The 20,119-nt window shown below is 53.7% G+C and overlaps 1 protein-coding gene across 2 annotated transcripts; it reads left to right on the top strand.

The window, feature by feature from the left end:
* The first annotated feature begins 2,951 nt into the window (after positions 1 to 2,951).
* Positions 2,952 to 19,232, top strand: NTPCR (nucleoside-triphosphatase, cancer-related). 2 transcript variants are annotated; one of them, XM_045861393.1, is made up of 6 exons: positions 2,952 to 3,088; positions 7,015 to 7,177; positions 7,655 to 7,751; positions 9,471 to 9,546; positions 16,177 to 16,386; positions 18,601 to 19,232. In XM_045861393.1, the coding sequence occupies exons 1-6, from the start codon at positions 3,055 to 3,057 to the stop codon at positions 18,849 to 18,851; spliced, it is 831 nt and encodes a 276-aa protein (XP_045717349.1). In that variant the 5' UTR covers positions 2,952 to 3,054; the 3' UTR covers positions 18,852 to 19,232. The 2 variants fall into 2 exon arrangements, with proteins under 2 accessions (XP_045717349.1, XP_045717355.1); XM_045861399.1 differs by lacking the exon at positions 9,471 to 9,546 and having other exon boundaries at positions 18,601 to 18,814.
* Positions 19,233 to 20,119: the final 887 nt, after the last annotated feature.

Genomic DNA, 20,119 nt, shown 5'->3' with positions numbered 1-20,119 from the left:
CCTAACAGCTCTCTAACTTCGATTCGGCAGGTGTCTTTTCTTCCTGCAATGGTGTCTTCACATGCCTTGTAGCCACATTCATCCTGTTCTGTTTTCTTGCACTCGGTGCTTATCCCAGCCTCATGCCAGAACCCTTGTTCTCTCTCCAAGCCGGGGAGGTACTTCTGGATACCGGGTGTGTGGGAGTTGTGGGGGGCGGCGGGCATCCAGGCACACTGTGCCGGAGGAGGAGGTGAGGGCACAGAGTTGCAGAGTTGTCCCTGCTTCCGCACAGTGCTCAGGGCCCGGAGCGCTGACGGGGGTGGGAGTGGGGGTGGGGGGGATTCAGCACAGACTGTGTTAAATAGGCTTTCTAGTTATCACTGCTGACAGATCATTTCTTCAGGAAAAGGTCCCATGTTCAGCACAACCAGCTAATAATGAACAATCGTAAGAAAGGAACTGCTTGTTTGTGGTCTCAGTCAGTCTGCGCTGCTGTAACAAAATACCAAGACCAGGCGGCTTGTAAACAACAGGAATTTTTCTGTCACAGTTCTGGTGCCTGGAAGTGTGAGATTGGGGTGCTAGCCTGATTGGGCGAGGGTCCGCTTCTGGGCTGCAGGCTTCTTCTTGTGTCCTCACATGGAGAAAGGAGCTAGGCATCTCCCTGGGGCGCTAATCCCACCTCCAAGGCTGACACTATGACCTAATGACCTCTCAATTCCATCACCTGGGGCATTAGGTTTCCGCATATCAATTCTAGGGGGATACAAACATTCCATCTATATCACTCACCCTGATGAAGCTCTTTGCTTTGCTTTTCAAATGCTCCTCTGCCCTTTAACAGTAAAATGACCAACCCTCTAGCTTTGCCTGGAACTGAGGGGGGCTTCCAAAGACACAGAACTTAGAGTTTTAAAACTAGGACATCGCTGGCGAAGCAGATATGAAAACAAACAGAGACACAGGGGTTTTCAGGACTTTGGGGATTACAGAGATTTTAGACATGTACTACAGCCTATTTTGATAAAAAATGGTACTGGATCCTATCAAAGGGAGGCTGCACACAGGTGCTGTAGGGAAATAATTAGAATCACCTGTTCCATAATTCTACCTTGGTTGGATAGCAAGCAAAAATTAGATTCAGCACAGTACTTTAGTAACCAATTTATTTAAAAATGTGTCTCTAATTATCTTCCCTTCTTTTGTTGTTACTCTCGAATATAAGGTATTTCCCCTTTGTTATTGATGTGAAACCCATGGAGGAAACTCTACAAAAGGCTCTGATCAATGAATCATCACAAAGTGAAGACACCCATGTAATCATGACCCAAAGAAATAGTGTTTAATGGAAAAAAGAATGTCCAACTATGGAAGAAATTTCTTTTTGTTCTGAGCTATCAATCCTCTGCACCTGGAGTCTCCATGTCCCTTGGCTGCCTTCACCGATGCCTGCTTGGAGCTACCAGAATTCCAGGTATAGCAGCAAAGTCCAACTTCTGGTGGGCCTTGCAAACATAAACTGCTTTTCACTGATGAAAAATATTACATAATTAGCATTTTAAAAATTTTTAAAAGAGCATACATTTATGACCATGTACCTGTTCCTTTCTTTCTTTTGGAAACTACTCCTGCGGGTTTATTCAGCTACCTCGGCTGGCTGTTCTTGATGGCGTGGAGGTGAAAGATAAACGCAGGGGGAAGGCCCCACATTACCAGGGATGCATTATAAATGTTGCAGAAATGATGGTGACAGCTACACTGTACAAGTCTAAATGTTTTTAGATGACTCCTTTTTAAACAGCAAGGCACAGAGGCCATCTGACTGGTGCACATGGCAGGCTAAAGGGGTTCCTGCAGGTCCCGTGTGGGCACAAACCAATTAAGTCAAGCGCTCACTGAAATTGCTTTCTCAGCCAGGATGGAGAATGATTGATCACAAGTCAAACTCCACACGTGTTAAACTGAAAGCATTTACAGGTAAATCTGGCCCAAGGCCATGGCCACTTCATTTCACTGGCAGAAACATGTCAAGTGGCCAGGTGAGGGGGAAGCCACTTAATTCTTTGAACAGGGAGGGAGACCCCCCCAGCGGGGTACTGCGTTTGTCTATGTTTAGGGGGGTATGTAGCTAAGAAGGGGAAGTGGTCTTCATATCCAGAGCTGAAGAGGGCACGATGAGCGTTCTCAACCCCTGTGGGCTTCAGAAATTGCCAGTTTGTCTTTTTATGTTTTTATTTTTCATTTACAGTTGACACTCAACATTGTATTGGTTTGAGGAGTACAGCCTAACGGTTAGACTTGATTATACCTTAGAAGTGATCCCCCCATAAGTCCAGTGCTCATCTGGCGCCGTGGCATCACAATATTACTGACGATATTCCCTCAGCTGTACTTTATATCTCCGTGACTATTTTGTAACTGCCAATCTATACTTCTTATCCCTTCATCTTTCCCACCCAATTCCCCAATCTCCTCCCATTAGCCAGGGAGTTTTAAACGACAGGAGATCCAGAGGAATTCCTCTGCAGCTGTGGAGGGGGAGCCCAGGTATCAAGCAGGTTCAATCAGATCATTCTCCTCCGCAGCTGTGGCTGACAACGCTGGGCAAGTCACACCTTCAGATGGGCTGTCCCCGCAGCCTGGGGGATTTCAGCCCGTGGGCCCGATCCCAGGGCAGAGCTCGGGCGACAGCGCTCACGTGGAATAGCGATGGTTTAGTAACTGAACTCCTCACGCAACCCTCCTTGCAAACACCCCACAGGAGGCCAGCGCCGAGACTGCTGTTCAGGGACTGGCACGGAACGGGGACCACCAACCAGGGTTCACTACACCGCCCGCGCATACCGAGCCCCAAGACTGAGGGCGCACGCGCAGATCCAGGCCGGGGGCTGAAGGCGCGTGCGCTGGCCCCGGCCGAGAACTGACGGCGCACGCGCGGCAAGGGGGCGGTGCTTCCGGCCGGCGGGGGTGGGGCCTTCAGCGCGTGGTGGGCGGTACTTGGACAGAGACCACTTTCTCCCAATTGTGTCCGGGACCCCAAACCCGGGTCGTGATCCCCCTCTGGCCCGCAGTATGGCCCGGCACGTGTTTCTAACGGGGCCCCCAGGTAACCCCACCGGGTCTCCGCCTCTGGGAAGCCGACGGGTGGGCGTGGGGGCGCGCGCAGTGGGGGCGGCCGGCTCCCGGGCTCTGGATGCTTGGTCGCTGAAGTGCTACGATATTGCAGACTTGGTACTCTGAAGCCTGCGTACCCTTTCCCAGAAAGCGGGGTTTTAAGTACCTGGGGTAGATAGGATTAGAGATGAAGCCCACCGTGGCGAGAAGAGCAAACTTGTGATGTGGGGACGTGGGCTTTGTTAAAGTAGTAGACAGCCGGCACCCGCGGCCGCTTAAGAAGGACCCTGGCCTTGCCTTGCCGTGGCGATGCGCAGGGACCACGCTCAGGATACCTGTCACCTCCGTGTTGAGGAGGAAGGGGCCCGGCTTCTTTTGAGAGTCACACAGCTGCCTGTGTGCTGATCCACTTTCGTAATTGAAGGAGGGGTCAGTGGAAGGGTGGTGAAACTTCTATTCCCTTTCTCTGAGTTCACTGACTCCTGAATTCCGCTCACGGATAAGGCTGCCGGCCGAGAAGTTTTGGTACCTAAGGACCCGCTCTCAGATCCTGTGTCCGTGCCTGGTCCCTCCGATGCCAGTCGTGGGGCAAATCCCTCACTCCTGTGAGCTGTGGAGTTCTCGCCAGTGAATGGGGCAATGTGAGATCAAAGGAGAGACTAGAGGAGGAAATGGCTTTTAAAACACGGTGGTGCACATGTAGTGGGCGTGACTACAAGAAGAGGCAGGCAGCGGGTGGGCCTCAGGCTCAGGGAGAAAGATGGGCTTAAGAGTGAGGAAAAGGATTCTTCAGCCCATTTGCAAGGTGGAGCTAATGTTCACGTTAGCTGACAGTTCAGCAATCAAAGATTGTAACCCTAGAATTCTCTGTCACCTTATTTTAATGATTATGCTTAGCCTTAAGTAGCAGAGGCTACTAATGTTGCAGACTTTGGAATCTTATTTTTACCAGGCAGTGGAGGAGCAGTGAGGAGGGAGGGTAGCGTGAGAACTTTCTAATGGCCAGAGGTACTCTCGGATGGACGCCGCACAAGACTGTCTTTTGGAAGGTGATTGGTCAGCCCCTTATCTGAGATCTGGGATGCAGTTTCCCTGCAGGATGGGCCCAAGCCCCCTCTGTATTTCCTCACAGGTTACCTGTTCATTGTGATTGCACCTGCCTGAGGCCTGGAAACCGGTGGGGACGCAGGCGGGCCGGGCTGGTACTGGTTCTTCTCTCTGCTTCCTTATTTATAGAAGTTTCATATGCACGTAGTTGAAAGATTCGGGTGATTCCACAATGCAGCTCTCTGAAGCCCATCCTCAGGCCCACTCCCCCTCTTCCCCCCCGTCTCCCCACGGCAGGCACACTGGGGTTGTGATTAGCTCGTAGTCAGTGTCTCTGGTATTATGACTGTGTGAGAGCCAATCACCCAAGATCCGGTGGGAATCCATAACTGCTTTTCCTATTGTGCACAGCTTTTTTCTTCCCTTTGGAATTAGTGCCTGTTGTTTTTTCATTCACGTAGTTTCTTTTTGTCACCAACTCGTCCCCAAACTCTGCGTGCTGGCTAAATCTTCTCTGCACGTTCAGACCAGCAAGTAAGCTGTCTGGTCAGAGAGGGCACTCCGGCACTTAGCTCTGTTTCCAGCTGCAGCCGTCCACCTGTGACCCAATGTGGAGGGTTTCTCTGGTCACCAGAGCCCATCCTGCCTGTGCACAGGGCAGGTCTGATGGGCCAGGGACTTCCTGTCCCCCAGGGGCAGCCTCAAATCCATGGCAGATGGAAGTAAGCTCCCTACTGCCTCCCCTCTCAGACAAGACAGCTGAGCCTCGGGTCCCCCCGGGGGATTAGGCTCCAGCTACCCACAGTGCTAACTTGCTTGCTCATGCAGTTACCTCCCTACCAGTGTGTCTTGGGGACACTTCCCAAGTTACACTGCCTTCACTTGAATCTTTATCTCAGGGCAGGCTTTATGGGAGGACCAGAACCAAAATCCTGGAGCTTTCTGCCCTGTTCTGTCTGTGCGCGGTGCGGGCTGTCATCCTGGGGTCTTTAGTACCACTCGCTGCGCAGCCAGTACAGACAGCACGAGGCTGGCAGCTTCGTTAATGCAGATGAAACGTTGCCTGGGAGATAGTGCTACAGCTGAGGAGGAAACAGGGACCCGAGCCCCCTGCCTCTTGCTTTGCTCTGTCCTACATCACGCCCAGGACGACAGCACGCACAGCGTGTCCCTCTGACCGCAGCTGCTCCAGTTTCTTTTTCAAAATGCAAATAGCTCTGTTTTTTTCTTACATTAAGAGTAGTATCCACTCATTTTAAGAGAAAAAAGTACAAGAAAGGTTTAAAGAAGACTGACTTCACATGGAATTCCAACACAATTTAAAAAACAAATCCCAATGGAGTAATACTTGGTATGCCTGCTGTTTCTAAACCTGCTTTTTCCCCGTACATTACTTTCACGTCTCGTGGTCTGTTTTCCGTGCTAATAAATATCATGTGCCTGTTGTCAGACCTTTGCTGAGGACAGTTTCTGACCCCAAAATTTCTGTGCACTTGTGGTAGGCATGTTGACATTACCCTTAAGAAAAGTACCAGTTTACCTACCCACCAATACCACTTGCCTGCATTAGTCAAATTAATTAGACTTTGCCAAAGCAGCAGTTGGAAGAGATGCATTCAGTAAGAGTAATGGATCATGTTTTGTTTCATGGAAACTTAAAAGGGTCCTGAGGGAACCCTCATGACTGTGGGCAGCCGGAGAAATAATCTGATCTTCAGCGCTGTGGCGTCTCAGCAGAGCTCTGTTGCAGACCTGCTAGAAGGGCTCTCTGCTTGTCCATTTTGGGGCATTCATTCATGATGCCACTTACCTAAGTCTGTCCAGGAACGAGGCTCGAGTAATCAAAGTCGCAGTGACAGGAAGGCCCTGTTCAATGTCTGGCCCCTACTGGCTGGGTGACCTCGGGTGAGCTACCTGACTTCTCTGTGCCTCAGGTTCTTTATCTGTAAAACTGGGGCAGGAACAGTGACTGCCTCAGAGGGTGGCTGTGAGCATTTAACCAAGAAAGCTCTCCTGAAGCATGCTGGAATGTTCTGGAACGTGCCTGGCTCTGGAACGCCAGTGAGCAGTGTCATTCCATTTGGCAGCACCTGCTGGTGCCTGTAAATATGAAAGGGCTCTGCAGAGTCGTCCACAGGCCAGGCTGGGAGGAAAGGAAGGGTCAGAGGTTGGAAGGGATCTGTAGGTTATCATTTGGGGAGGGGTTGGGTCAGCCAAAGGAGTGCTTAGGGCCACTGGAGGTAGTGACAGAGGGGTTGCCAAGCTAATAGGGTAGCTCTTGTGAAGAAGTTTGAAGACTGCTATTTTTAGTGGTGGCAGTGGTACTTAAGGGACACATTTTGAGGAGCCATAGTGACGTAAGTCCATGGGGTAGTGAAGGGAATCTCCCACTTTTAAACGTGGCTACAGAGTGCCTGAAGGTGGAAATCCTAGAATGCCCAGCCTTTGACCCCAGCATGACCAGTTTCATTTCCTAGGTTGAAAGAGCAGGACCACCCAGGGAGGGGGTGAACCTAGGATCCACAGGGTGCAAATTGCACTTGATACTGTCATCGGGAAGCCACTCGCTTGTTTCTAGGATTGTGTATGTGACTAAACTGATACTGTTTCAGAATGTAAAAATAAGTGTAATATGCTGCAGATGTGCTGCAATATGCTGTAAAATGTAATATACTCCATATTTTTATTATGCTGGTTTCTACTGGAAATTAAGCAGTTTTAACCTGGGGTACTCAAGGTCAAAGCAAAGTTAATACTCATAAAACCCACTTGCAGCCTGTTTCCTCCCCACTGTGATTGCTCCCCGGGGGTGGAGTGCTGAGCACGCTCTAGCAAGGGATGGGACCTAACGGGGTTTGTGTTTCTTCCCAGGAATTGGAAAGACAACCCTGATCCAGAAAGCCAGTGAGGTTCTGAAGTCCTCCGGCGTGCCGGTCGACGGGTTCTACACGGAAGAGGTCCGGCAGGGCGGGAGAAGAGTGGGGTTCGACGTTGTCACGCTCTCCGGGCTGCGGGGGCCTTTGTCCAGAGTTGGGTACGAGACTTCACTTCTGTGCTGTTCGGTCCTCCCCGGGCATGGGGTTGAGCCCCGTGCTCTCTTCTGTCTTGGAGGGTCTTAGGCCTCTGGATCTCTTTGAGAAAGAAGCAGATTGAAATCATCACCTGAAGAACGATGTGTACAAATCTGTATTTCTCGTAAAGCTCAGCCGTTGCCTAGGAAACCCCGTTTCCTGTGTTGCTTTTGAGTCCTGGTTGGGGCGGCAGCTCCTTGGAGCTTCGGGGTGGGCCCCACCGAGGAGACCACCAGGCCTGCCGGTCGTGGTGGGCACGCGTAGTGGTCGTCCTGCTCCCGGGGCGACCCTGGGCTCCGGTCAGCTCTCCGCTCCACCTCTCTGTGCCGGTGGCTTTGGACAAGGATTTAGCCTAAGTGGGAGGCCGGAGGGCAAGTGGAACAGCCAACAACCAGGAACCAGTACGGGGGTCTTTCAATGGGAACTCACTGTCTTTCCAGGTCAGAGCCTCCACTGGGCAGACGGGAGTGCCGAGTTGGGCAGTACGTGGTGGATCTGCCGGCCTTTGAGCAGCTGGCGCTCCCGGTCCTGAGGAATGTGAGTGGTTTCCGCCCGGAGGCCCCCTGTGCGCAGGGCATTGTGGGACCTGCGGGCCCTGGGATGGAGTGGCTTCTGCTTTGAAGGAGAGGCCAGCTTTGCATTTTATAGTTTAAAAGTCTTGCAGAGATTGACCCTTAAGAAGTACCGTATGTTGCTGTATATAATGTGCACTTTTTTGCCCAGATTTCTAAGGGAAAATAAGGGTGCACATTAGATATGGGTAGTACTAATTCCATATCTACATAAATGTTTTTAATGTTTTCATTTATGCTTATGAGTTAAAAGTGTAACTCTAGAAAACAGTAAAGATATCTGTATACGAAATAATAGCTTGGAATATGATAATCAGTTTCATTTCTAAATATAAATAAGTGAATTAAAAAGTTAAAGATTTTTTTCCTGGAAGTTTGGCCCCAAAATGTGGGTGCACATTATACACGGCAAAATACGGTATATGCAATATAATTTGCTGTCACTTTGAACTACAGTTAAGTTCCTTGTCATATAAATTGAGCACATACAAAGATTTTGTATTGGGAGGGCTCTGATGCCCAGCTACCAACACCCCCAAACATAATAAGCCTTTTCTCTATTTTCTCTTAGTTTACATATCAACCCAGTTTTCACAGCATGAGCAATAGACATTTAGGAAGGAAAAGTGTCATTTTATGAATATAATGGAAAGCACCTAACACATTATGTTACTGTACTACTTGTTTCTTTTTCAGCCAGGTCATTGAGAGATAATTCACATGCCATACACTTCACTCATTTAAAATGGAGTGATTTGTAGAATTTGAGTTTTTCTAGTATATTCACAGGGCTGTGCAATGCTCACCACAGTCTAAGTTCACAGCATTGGTGCCATCCCCAAAGAAACCCCACACCCACTGAGAGCTCCCAGGGGCGGCCTTTGAACTGAACTGAAAAGATGAGGAGACTCCACCCCTTCAGAGGGAATAGTGGGTGGGTGGGGAGAGGGGCCTGGGGAGAATATTCTGGAAGACGGAGGCCCCAGGCCCTGGGGAGGGAGCAGGAGGCGGAGAGCTTGGTGGGGCGGGTGAGGCTGGGAGGCAGGGCCTTGTGGACCCCATCAGGGGTGTGGGCTCCATTCACTGTGTCACAGACTTGCGACTTCATTTGCCTCTGTGGAAGTGGGTGGTGCAGGCCTGTCTGAAGGGGCTCTTTTAAACGTTCCAGCAGTTTCTGTCACGTCAACAATAAAGTCCGAGCTCCCCCTTCTGGGCTGGAGGCCCTGTGCTGTCCAGCCCTGGTAACTGCCCACCTGCCGTCACCGCTCTGTGGCCACACTAGCTCGGGCACGTGCCCACGCCTGCCAGGGCGCACAGGCCTTTGCCCTTGGCCTTGGCCGTTTTCTTGGGGCGCATACTCCTCAGATCCTTGCTTCACTTCTCTTTTCTGACATCTGGGGCTCAGTTGAAATGTGCAGTGAAGGGCTTTAGCAGCGTTCCAAGGCTGCGGGAAATTGTAGCTGCAGCCTGCCCAGGACGGTTTCTACGTCAGAGGGCTGGCAGTGCTGGGCGCTTGGTTTGGGGAGGGGCTTCGTTTTGGGTGGGGTTGCTGCTGCTCAGAGCCTGCAGCTGCTTTGCCACCTCCCTCTTGCTGGGGCTCCCGCCTCCCCGCCCCCAGCCCCTCCCTCTTTATTTCCTGCTCTGGGGCTGTCCTGGATGTGCTGCCCTGGGGTTTTCTCTCCAGCTCTCTTCCGGGCAGATACAAATCCATCTGCTCAGACGTTCAAAAGGCAAGCGGAATGCTGCAAATGAAATCCCAGGTAAAGACGCCGGCTTTGGCATGGGATCAATACACAGAATTGATTTTTACTTGCCTTGCTCGGAGCAGACTGAATCTTGGGAGTGTGTTGTGCGCATGTGCCGAGTGTCTGCCAGATTCCACAAGAAATCGAGTGCTGCAGGACTAAGAATTGAATCTCTTTTTTAATTAAAAAATAAGGCAGACTTCTCCATTTATTTATACTTTAATTACCAAACCCACAGGCTGCGGCTTCTTACCCAGTCCAGGGCATGGATTTCTTTTCTGAAGCAGAGAGTCTTATCCCATCGTGTGTATTTTATTGGGATGAGGAACGGAAAAAAGAATGAGTGTTTTGCCTTTATAGTAAAAAAGAGAGAGAAAAGTTTAAATAGGCAACAAACATAGGGGAATCAAGGGAGACAAATTCTGCTATTGGCAGTTGGCATGACCAAGTGAAGTGAACCGAAAGCTCCAGAAAGCACACGCAGGCAGGCCAACGCCCTGGCCCAGATTAACAGTGTGTTGGTTCGTGGTGCCGGGATGTAGGGAAACAGAAACCCTGGCGGTGACTCTCTGGTGGGTGTCTCCGGTGTGGACGTAAGAAGGACAGTGCTGTGTCCCAGCAGGCCTGCCTGCGCTGCGCTGGGGCAGAGGGAGGGCTGGGAGCTGGGAGCAGCCGGGGCGGGACAGCAGGGGCCTAGATGGGGTTCAGGCACAGCCCGGCCCCTCTTGTGATGGTGCTGGTGCTTCCTTCCCTTGGACAGGGTGGGGTCTCGAGGACTTTTGTGGGCTCACGTGGGAGATGAGGAAAAACCGAGTAAGACTGGGAACATTCTTAGACACAGTAGTGAGGATTTTAGAAGGTCCTTTGTAGGGCTGGTGGGTGTTTACATATATTTTTTATTTCACGGGTGACATCTTAGTTGACAACATTTGTTGTCTTGAGTATTTGAGTTCAACATACGCCAGGTAGGAAATTTGTTTAAAACAATGACATAAAGGGAAAAGATGAATAAGTGAGTTTTGCCACTGTTACCATAATCAGTTTCTGCCCTTTTTCTGTACCTAGCCCATCTTTCAGTCGTCCAGGACTGGGAGAACACTGTGTAGCTTCAGAGGCTGGGAGTTTCCCGTAACGTGGCTGAGTGATGCTGCGGGAGTGGTCCTGAACGTGACAGTCTTTGAGACTGTGATGATTTAATGATGGCCTCTGACTTCGTGGCGTGGATTTTTGACGCTGATGTAACTGTCCGTTCCTCGGTGTCGGACACTGTGGTCACTTAGCGCTGCGGTAGGCGGCCTTGCCACAGGCACCGCACTCATCATCCGTCCTTTCCCCAGCCGTGACTGTGCCCTGGGGAGCATCTGGAGGCGCGTGAATGGTCGGAGTTTGGCCGAGTGCTGCTGTGTGTCCCTGTGACGGCGGTGTCCCTGGGCGCCCTGCGCGCTGCCCGTGTGTGCGAGCGTTTGCCTCGCTGCACTTCGGCCGGCGCTGGGCTCTGTGTGGTGTTCCAGCGGGAACACCCTGCCTTGCTCTGGTTCGCTTTGTTACAGGAATGAGGTTAGATGTTTTTCATCGGGCATTTTTTAAAATCTAAATTGTTCCTTCCTTTCCTCATTCCTTTTTCTTTAGGCTTAAAAGAGATCTTTTATAAAGCAAATAGTCTTTTTATATTGGTTGATTGTATTTTTCTCAGCTGTGACTTTTTTCAACATTGAAAGTCTGTCCATATTCCAAGTTATTATAAAATGTGTTTCTTTTGTGCATGTACTTGTTTATTTTTTTAACTTTTATGTTTTAATCCATCTGGATTATCTTGACTGTAATATATAACCACACTCTCAATTGATTTTCTTCCAAATTCTTAGCCAGTTTACCAAAACCGTTTGTAAATAACCCGTTCTCATTAGTTTATTGTGCTTCATTAATCACCTTAAAATGTGTGTCCGTGTGTAATGTTTTAGGGTTGTCTGCTCTCATTGATCTGTTTGATTCTTGCATCAGTACCATGCTATTTTAATTACCTCAGCAATTAGTCATACTATTCCTCAAAAACATGTCTTATTCTCTCTGGTTTGTTCATTTCTCCCAATTTTAGTGGTAGTGATGGTGGTGGTGGTAATGGTAGTGGTGGTGGCGGTGATGGTGGTGGTTGCGATGACGTTGGTGGCGATGGTGGTGGCAGTGGCGATGGTGATGGTGGTGGTGGCGGTGGCGATGGTGATGGTGGTGGTGGTGGTGGTGGCGGCGATGGTGATGATGAATAGTTACTGAGTGCAAATTGTGTGCTAGGCACTAAGTCATTTAATCCTCAGAGTGAACACATCACTGTATTCTTGTTTCACAGATGAGGAAACGGAGGCATAAGCTAGGGAGTAGCCTGTAAGATAGAGCTGGCGTGAACTGTAGCATCGAGACTTTATGATCCATCATAAAACGTCTTAGACGGAGAGAGGGATGGTAGGAAATTGTGGTTATTTATAGATGAAGCATCTCTCACCGCTGCAGACAGCCTTCACCCTCCAGAGCCAAGGGCGTGATGTCTCTGGTTTTATTTCTTCCTCTGAAACGTGGTCGGTGAGGTCTTCCACGGGTCCCCTCTGTTTCTCGATGCCGCCGTAATGAGGACTGGTTTCCAGCTGTCCGACGGTCAAGGCTGTTGGATCATCCGGCCCCTTCCACGGGGGCCTCGCGGTCAGCCACACGGCGCCGAGTTGGAGTTTGGTCTGGCATTGCAGGGCTTGGCGCTGCTGGTTCCCAGGGCGCCCCCTCCTCACACAGGGAGACCACGATGGGCGGCCGTGTCCGTGTGTGTCTTAAGATCAAAGGACTTCCACTCACAGCCCTACTGTTCAGGCTCAGCAGCATCATTCTTAGTGAAGCTCTGGAAGGAGTAGTAACCTAGAACAGAACAGCCGATGAAAACCAACAGAGTTTGAACTTGCATTTTCCTGTTTTGATCACAATAAGGCTTTTAGTACATGTTTTGTTTTTGAGAGCAGGACCTGCTTTCGATTCTTAAGTAAAGCTCCGGTTCACATCTTTGAAAGTTCGTCTTCACGGGGAGAGAACCCCTGTCCAGGGAAAGGCTGGGTTTTCAGTCCCTTGACCTACAAGTGCCACTGAGCTTTCCAGGCTGCTGGGCGTGGGGTGGGTTTAGGGAAACTGGGGTGTCTGTGGTCAGGCTCCATGTCCGGAGGGTCGACAGGAGCTCTGCGTCCCTCCTCACCTCCCGTTCCTCGGCTCCACGGTCACACACAGACACAGCACACAATTAACAACTGTCCGTGGAAGCACCCCTGCCATGAGTGAGACTCGGAGGTGGACCCTTGCCTGCGGGTAACCCGACCCCACAGGCAGAGCAGGCCCGATGCTGGCTCTCCCACCACCCGCGGCACCGGCTCTGGGGCCCGTGGCTGAGCCGGCCTGTGCCTTGGGTGTCGGTGCCTTCGTGCAGTCCTTCTGCCGCAGCCCGCTCCTGGTAAACACGGCGGGTGGCATTTGTACCGCTGCCTCCGCGTCTCCCTTCCCTCACCCACTGGGTCCCGTCCCAGCGCTGGGTCCCGGCCCTCCCCCCGAGCACGCCAGTCTCAGGTCCCAGGGGCCTTCGGAGGAAGTTCACTCTGACGCGCTGCTTCCCTTCCTGACCGGCACGGTGAGGTGTGCACGGGTTTTCCTTCTTTGTATCGATTCTCACTTTTTAATCACTGTATTTGGGTGTCATTTTGCTCAAGAATAAGGACAGTGTAAGATCACCTGTACACTGGTCATCCAGTCACCTGGATTTGACCTTCGCCCTGCTGTTTGTTCACTCCGTGTGTGTGTGTGTGTGTGTGTGTGTGTGTGTGTACACGTGCGTGTGCGCGTGTGTGTAAACACATTTGCAGGGCAGCCCTTTGAGAGTACATTGCAATCACCAGTGTACTTAACTCCTAAAACAATGTTCGGTGTCTTTTTCCTTAGAATGAGGATATGCTCTTATGTAAGTGGTGCCGCCATGACTCTCAGTAAGGGCCACACGGAAAACATGCTTTGACTTCATAACGGCCCTTCCTGCGCCAGTTCTGTCCGTTGGCTCAACAGTGTCCTTTGTAATCTCCTCGTCATCCACCCTGGGGCTGCCTGCTGCACTTCGTCATTGCCTTTCCTGAGCTCCTTCCACCCGGGGCCTCGCCCGTTGTTCTGTCACGACATTGACGGTTTTGAGGAGACACCTCTATTTTAGTAGGACCTTCCTCTTTGGGGGTTTCTGGGATTCTGTGTGTTTAGATTCAGCCAGAACACCACAGACACGGTGGTGCGTGTTTCCTGGGCATCTCCTCTGGGGGCAGGTGACGTGTGCGGATACAATTCTGGCTGCCAGGTGAGGGGACCGCCCTCTGTCCCCACTGCAGACTGTCCGTCTGTCCCTCTGAAGCTCCCAGGCAGTGAGTGCGGAGATGCGTGAAGACCCTGCATGCCCTCCTCATCAGAATTTCTCCTGATTTTACTTCTTAAGAACTTTATTAGTTTATCCTAAAAATAGCTTTCTTTTGAGGTTTCAAGTAGAAATCAAATTTAGCTACTGCCTTTCGAAATACTTTCTGTAACAAGATGGGCACTATTAACAAGTGTAAAATCGCTGGACGTTCAAGAGCTGAACTCTAAGAGCCATAATGCTGGTTTTTTTCTGAGTCTAAGCTGTGCTCTTGTGTTTGTATCCGGTTACCTCATTCATTGGAAAAAAACATCATCGCCGTTTTATGGCAGCACAAACCATCAGCTCTCCGGGCAGCCTCTAATAAAAGGACATCAGGCATCAGAGAGTCCAAACTTTTATCAAAAGTCTAAACATGGACCAAAATGTTTACTAAGCAGAAGAATGAAAGTTAGTTCATAATTATAAGCAGGACCTGCTGATGCGAAGGGCAGGAGTTGCCCTGTTGGGGGGCCGGTCCTGTCTGTTCTGCTGTGTGCGGGGAGCGGGCCTGTGGGGGTGCGGTCGGGGCCGTTCTCTGCCTGACGGAATGGTGCTGGCGACGGCGGTTATTCTGAGACCCCGGATGTGTGGTTCTTTCTGAGAGTTGAAAGTAATAAGATTACTACAAAAAATTAGAGAGTTTTTGTGGCTGTGCCTCTGGAGGCCCCCAGAAGCTGAGCGTTATCGCTTCTCTTGGGAGAGAAAGACGTTTCTCCGTGGCCAGATGGGTTCTGAGATCGGTGCTTTCCCTTATCTCGTGCCGCAGGTGCGCAGGCGGACGCGCACACGCGGGGGGTGGGGGAGGGGTGGCTGGGGGGCTCTGGCAGCAGGTGAAGAGGGCTTTGTAATCAGCCTCACGGGCAGCCCTCGGAGCGTGACTCACCCGGAGCCTAGAAGGCCCCCCCCCCCCCCGCCGCGCTCCCCGGAGTGCGGCGTGGGCGCTGCCGCGCCCCTGCTGCGGAGGAGCTGCTCGAGGTCCCGTCAGCTTTCTCTGGGGAGGACTCTGCGGGGGCGCGTGTGTCGGTCATCTGCCGCTGTGTAACAAATGGGCCCCGGATCTAACGATCCCTGAGCCAATGAGGATTTATCATCTCGCAGGGCCTCCCTGGGTCAGGAGCCCAGGATGGCCGAGCCTGGGGCGTCGGGCCACCAGTGTCTGCGCAGTGCCGTCCAGCTGTCGGCTGGGGCCGCGGCACCTGAGGCCTGACCGGGAGGCACCCGCGCCCGGTCTCGCTGTCGGGGTGGCTGGGCGGCCTCGGTCCCTTTCCACATGGGCCTCGCCAGCGGCTGCCTGAGTGTCTCAGTGACATGGCGGCTGTCCCCCCCAGCGCAAGTGAGCAGTGGGGGGACAGAGTGAGAGTGAGTGAGAGTGAGCAGGCGGGGTGGGGGGAGTGGGGGGAGACAGAGAGACATGTGGGGGAAGAGGTTGAGACCAGACCCAAACAGGAGGCTCTGCTACCCAGTCTAGAAGTGACGTACTGTCCTCTCTGCTGTGTCCTCTGGCCACACAGACCAGCCTGGTCCTGTGTTGGGGTCGGGGAGGGGTTCCAATCCCAGGGGCTGGCAGTCGTCAGGACCCCCGGCCCCACTCCTGCTCCTGGTGGGCTCCCAGGGCGTGTTGGATGGAGGGTGTAAAGTCATCAGCGGCGGAACCTGAGATATTTGAAGGGCATGATCCCGCTCACTTTTTAATTCTGAGACACCGTTTCTTTTCATTTTTACTTCTTTCCACCAGCCCTCCTGTTGCAGATTATGGAATAGGTGGGTCTTGCCCCAAGCACTGACTTCCTCCTGGAAGACAGGGCATCTCACTCGACTCGGAGTCGGAAAGGAAGGGGCGGTGTTATTTCGGGGCTGGCGGGCTTGTCTCACTTCCTCTGCACCCAAGGCCCTGGGGTCCGCTCGTGTTCTGGGTGGACACAGCCGGAAAGCCTGGCTATCACTGGAGCTGCTCCGAAGGGGCGGAGCTGCCAGGAGACCCGGGGGCTCAGGGAGTTGATGCTCGGGGTGGGACGGTCCCCAGGGAGGTGGGGTTCCCAGGGAGTCGGCCCATGTGGACCGTGAGGTGCACGGACTTCCAGAGCGCGGTTGGCTCTCCCTGGTGTGACCGCTGCCTGGCGGGTGATTGGGGGGTGGGACCCTGCTCCCTGTGCCTTTGGTGTCCCAGCCTCCGTCTCTGTCACCCTCAGGCAGGTTCCTGTGGCGGCCCAGGCTGCAGAGTGTGTGTCATCGACGAGGTTGGGAAGATGGAGCTCTTCAGTCAGCCCTTCATCCAGGCGGTTCGCCAGACGCTGTCCGCCCCGGGCACCGTGGTCCTCGGCACCATCCCCGTCCCCAAAGGGAAGCCGCTGGCCCTGGTGGAGGAGATCCGGAGCAGAGCAGATGTGCGGGTGTTCAGTGTGAGTGCCGCCCGCCCTTGGGCTGCGGAGCGGGGCGGGGCCACGACCGCAGGGTGAGCTCGGGGACACCTGGGGCTTTGACTTGCCTCTTCACTTCTCTTGCCGTAGAAGGTACACCGAAAGGCATCGTCCCTGCCTGTCCCTGCAGCCAGCGCCTCAGCTTCGCTCCATAGTCCCAGGAGGTGCAAACGGTGGCCAGCATTTTCATAATCTTTATTTAACCACTCGGCTTGGAATTTAATAAACATTGATTGAGCACCCACCATGTGCCAAACGCAAGATGCAGGACGAATGAGACACAGCCTAGGTCCCCTGGGACTCAAGGTCCCCGCCTCACGGGGCAGGACAGAGGGCTCAGATGTCCCTCACCCAGCTTCCCTCTGGGCCCCAGCGCAGGGAGGAGGAAGGGGACAGCTCGGTTCCTTGCTGCAGCCTTCCTCGCCACCTCTTTCTGCCCTCAGCCCCCTCTCCTAAGTAGCCCCTCAGGAGAGACTGCAGCCTGAGCCTGGTGGTTGACGGAGGAGTGGCCTCGAATCCCGCCCGGGGCAGGCCCTGGTGCTGACGGCAGGTGCTGCGCGTGCTCCAGCACTGGAGAGTCGGTCCTCGGCAGCCCGGGAGTGGAAGGACAGCTCAGTGGGCGTGTCACACAGACAATCCCTGTGTGATGTCCAGAACTCGGGGATATCAGAGGGGCGGAGCAGAATGTTAATGTAGTTTTGGCTTTCATTATTAACTTTTAATGATAAGTTACCCTCAAAATGAGTGTTTTCCAGTTTTAGCTTTTATTCTTTCAGCACCTAACCGAGTGTCCTGTGGGGGCGGGCGTGGAAGGCCTCCTGGGCCCGGTGCGCACCCCTGGTTCTCAGCCTCTGTGTTCTGCGTGCCCAGGAACCCAAGGGGGTGAGGCCCCTGTGCATTTCCTCATCGGATGTTTATTTAGCACCGACTGTGTGCCAGGCCCTCTGCCAGACACGGGGTGAGGTCTGCAGGCGACCAGGTGCATCCTTCCTCTCGGGGTCCAGGTCTACCCACACGGGGCCCGCTCAGGTCCTCCGCATGCACTCGGGGCCTTCTCCCTGTCTGGGCGCCCTCCTGTCACTGTGCCCTGTGAGATCGAAGGCCCGGGGTATCGGCTCGCAGAAACCTTTCCTGGCTGCCTCTGCCGCTCCGGTGTGCCCTCCGCTCTCGTGGGGCTCGCCGTCCATTCTTCCATCCATTCGTTGCCCTCGCTCCTGTTCCTGCCTGTGCCCAGGTTCTGGTCTGCAGGTGCCATGAGGTCAGGTCTTACCTGAGCCATTTCTCTGTCCCCAGCACCTTCGCCCATTTCTGGCCGGCACGCTGTCAGGGGTGGCTGGGTGACTGTTGAGGGGGCCACACAGGAAGGGTTGGTGATGGGAGGCGATGGCCCCGCCCTTACGTGGGGTGGCACCCCGCCAGCCAGCTCCCTGGTGGGGTCACTCTTTTGTGGTATTCCTCAGACTGTGGAGTCCTCACAAGAGGAAGAGAAGTAAAAAATGGGCCATCAAGTGAAGCTTCAATAAGCTCTGTTACTTCTGTTTTTGTGATGGTGTCCATCAGAGAGCAGGCACACTGGGGACTGGAGCCCTGAGTTCAGTCTGCACATGGCCCCCGCCCGCTCAGAGCTTAGGACACCCCAAGGTTGTTCTCGGGGCGTCAGCATCCTCGTTGTTCTGATGTCAGGGGCTCCTGGCAGCACTCCGGTTTCCAGGTTCGTGGACGGACGAGTGGATGGCTGACTTGTGGGAGCATCCGGAATTCTGGGTGCCGCTCGGCAGGTGTGCCAGCCGCTCCCCATGGGCCCAGCTGGTCAGCGTGTTCTCCCGGCCTCACTCGGGCAGGTCCTTCCAGGCAGGTCTGGTCGGTCTGGCTGCAAGCCACCCTGCGTCCCCAGTGTCCACTCCAGAGCGCTTTGCCTGTGGCTTCGTTCTTAGATCCTCTCGTGGTTAGAACGCATCCATTGTGAACCCACTTCCACTTTGCGGAGGCTGGTGGGCATCCGACCGCTCCTGCCCTGTTTTCTGCGTGCCCTGAGAGCTGGGCTTCCTCCGTGCTCTTGCCTCCCACCTGCCTCGTTCCCGTGTCGTTGTGGCGCACCCCACCCCCCGCCGTCCGGGTTCTTCTAGAGTATGTCCCGGCAGAGGCGGCCGAAGAGAGGAAACGGATCTGACCGCCCTCCCTTGCTTCTTCCCACAGGTCACCAAGGAGAACAGGAACCACCTCTTGCCGGACATCGTGACATGTGTGCAGAGTGGCCGGCAGTGAAGGTGATCCGGTCGCCGTGCTGCTGCACCCCTGCACGTGAAGGAACGCACCGCCCCAGAGCGGCCTTCTGGGGGCCGGCCCGCCGAGACCCGTGCCTTCCGGTCTCTGGAGCCGTGTGGCCTCGGCGAGCAAGCCTGACAGCTGCTTTCCGTGAAGTGTTTAAAAGAGCAAATCAGCCGTGATGCCGGATCGACTCTACGAGACTAATCATCCATTGTGGCTTATTTATGCCGAGAGTTTTCTGTTTGTTTCCTCTTGCAGTTGTGCGTGTGATTTGGGTAAATCATGAAATGGGACATGGCTCTCGGGCACCAGATGGGGCTCGCCCCCGTGGAAGTCTGCGAATGCGTTGGGGGCGGGGGAGCTCCCGGCCTCGTCAGCTCTGCGGGCCGTGAGCGGCGGGTCCCTGCCCAGGTGCCCTGCCGCCCTGTGCGGCGGGAAGTGATGACAGTTGTTTGATTTCTGAAAATTATTGTTTCAAAAGAAAACGATTTCAGCCCCCCCATCCCTTACTGTTTGTCTGCTCGTTACTTAATAAAATAAAGATGAAGGTGATGGCTGGACACACGTGTGTCCTCGTGCGTCCTCCTGCGTCCTCCTGCGGGAGGGATAGGTAAACAGCCTTAGGGACGGGCGGCCTTTGGAACCCGGTGGGTGCAGGCGGGTGGGCGGGGGCCAGATCCAAGTTCCACTTTGGCCAAGTCCTTCACCCTTCCTGTGCCTCAGGTCCTGTCCGGAAAACGGAAGTGCAGGTCAGCACAGGAAGGCTGTGGCCCCCTGGGGAAGGGGCCATCATCAGCCCCGTGTGGGCCCGGGAGAGCCCGTGCCAGGGCTGGGCTGGCGGGATGGTGTGGGCAGGGGAAGGGGAGCCCACAACAAGGCGTGTGGAGACTGCTGACACCCCAGAATTCAGAGGATAAAGCTGCCTGTGAGTGGTTGATGTGCTGGAGTGGTTCACGGTTCCGTGTATTTAGGTAATTTCTGATGCAGATTATGAATTTCGGGGTTTTAATAGTGACTAGTGTCAGCTACAGACCCTGCCGGTGTGAGTGCTGGGCACGGCCATCCGTAACCGCGGACTCCTGTGGGCTGGGCGCTGTGGACGGTGCGGGGCGCACTGGTGTTGAAGCCGAGGACACAGGCTGCAGCCTGGGGCGGCTCCGCCAAGTGTCAGGGTCCCCCAGGGCAGCGCTCTGACGCCGGTCTGGACCGCCCAGCCTTTGAGGGGCCACAGCTGAAAGGCCTGACAGATTGGGAAGAAACCCCTTCGCAGGGGTGCAGCGTTCAGTCTGAGGAAGTGGGTGTCACTGACTCACTGTCCCTGCCCCAATGGGTTGCTCAGGGAGGCTGAGCTCGTGAAGTCCAACAGGCTGGGTGTGACCTCAGGTCACGGGACAGGGGGACAGGTGTGTGTGAGCTTCAGTGTGCGGGGCTGTCACTGAGACACCTG

The sequence above is a fragment of the Phyllostomus hastatus genome, unplaced genomic scaffold (genome assembly GCF_019186645.2).
Source record: "Phyllostomus hastatus isolate PE091 unplaced genomic scaffold, TTU_PhHast_1.1 phas_contig_148, whole genome shotgun sequence".
Lineage (NCBI taxonomy): Eukaryota > Metazoa > Chordata > Mammalia > Chiroptera > Phyllostomidae > Phyllostomus > Phyllostomus hastatus.
This window is presented reverse-complemented; position numbering and strand designations above follow the sequence as displayed.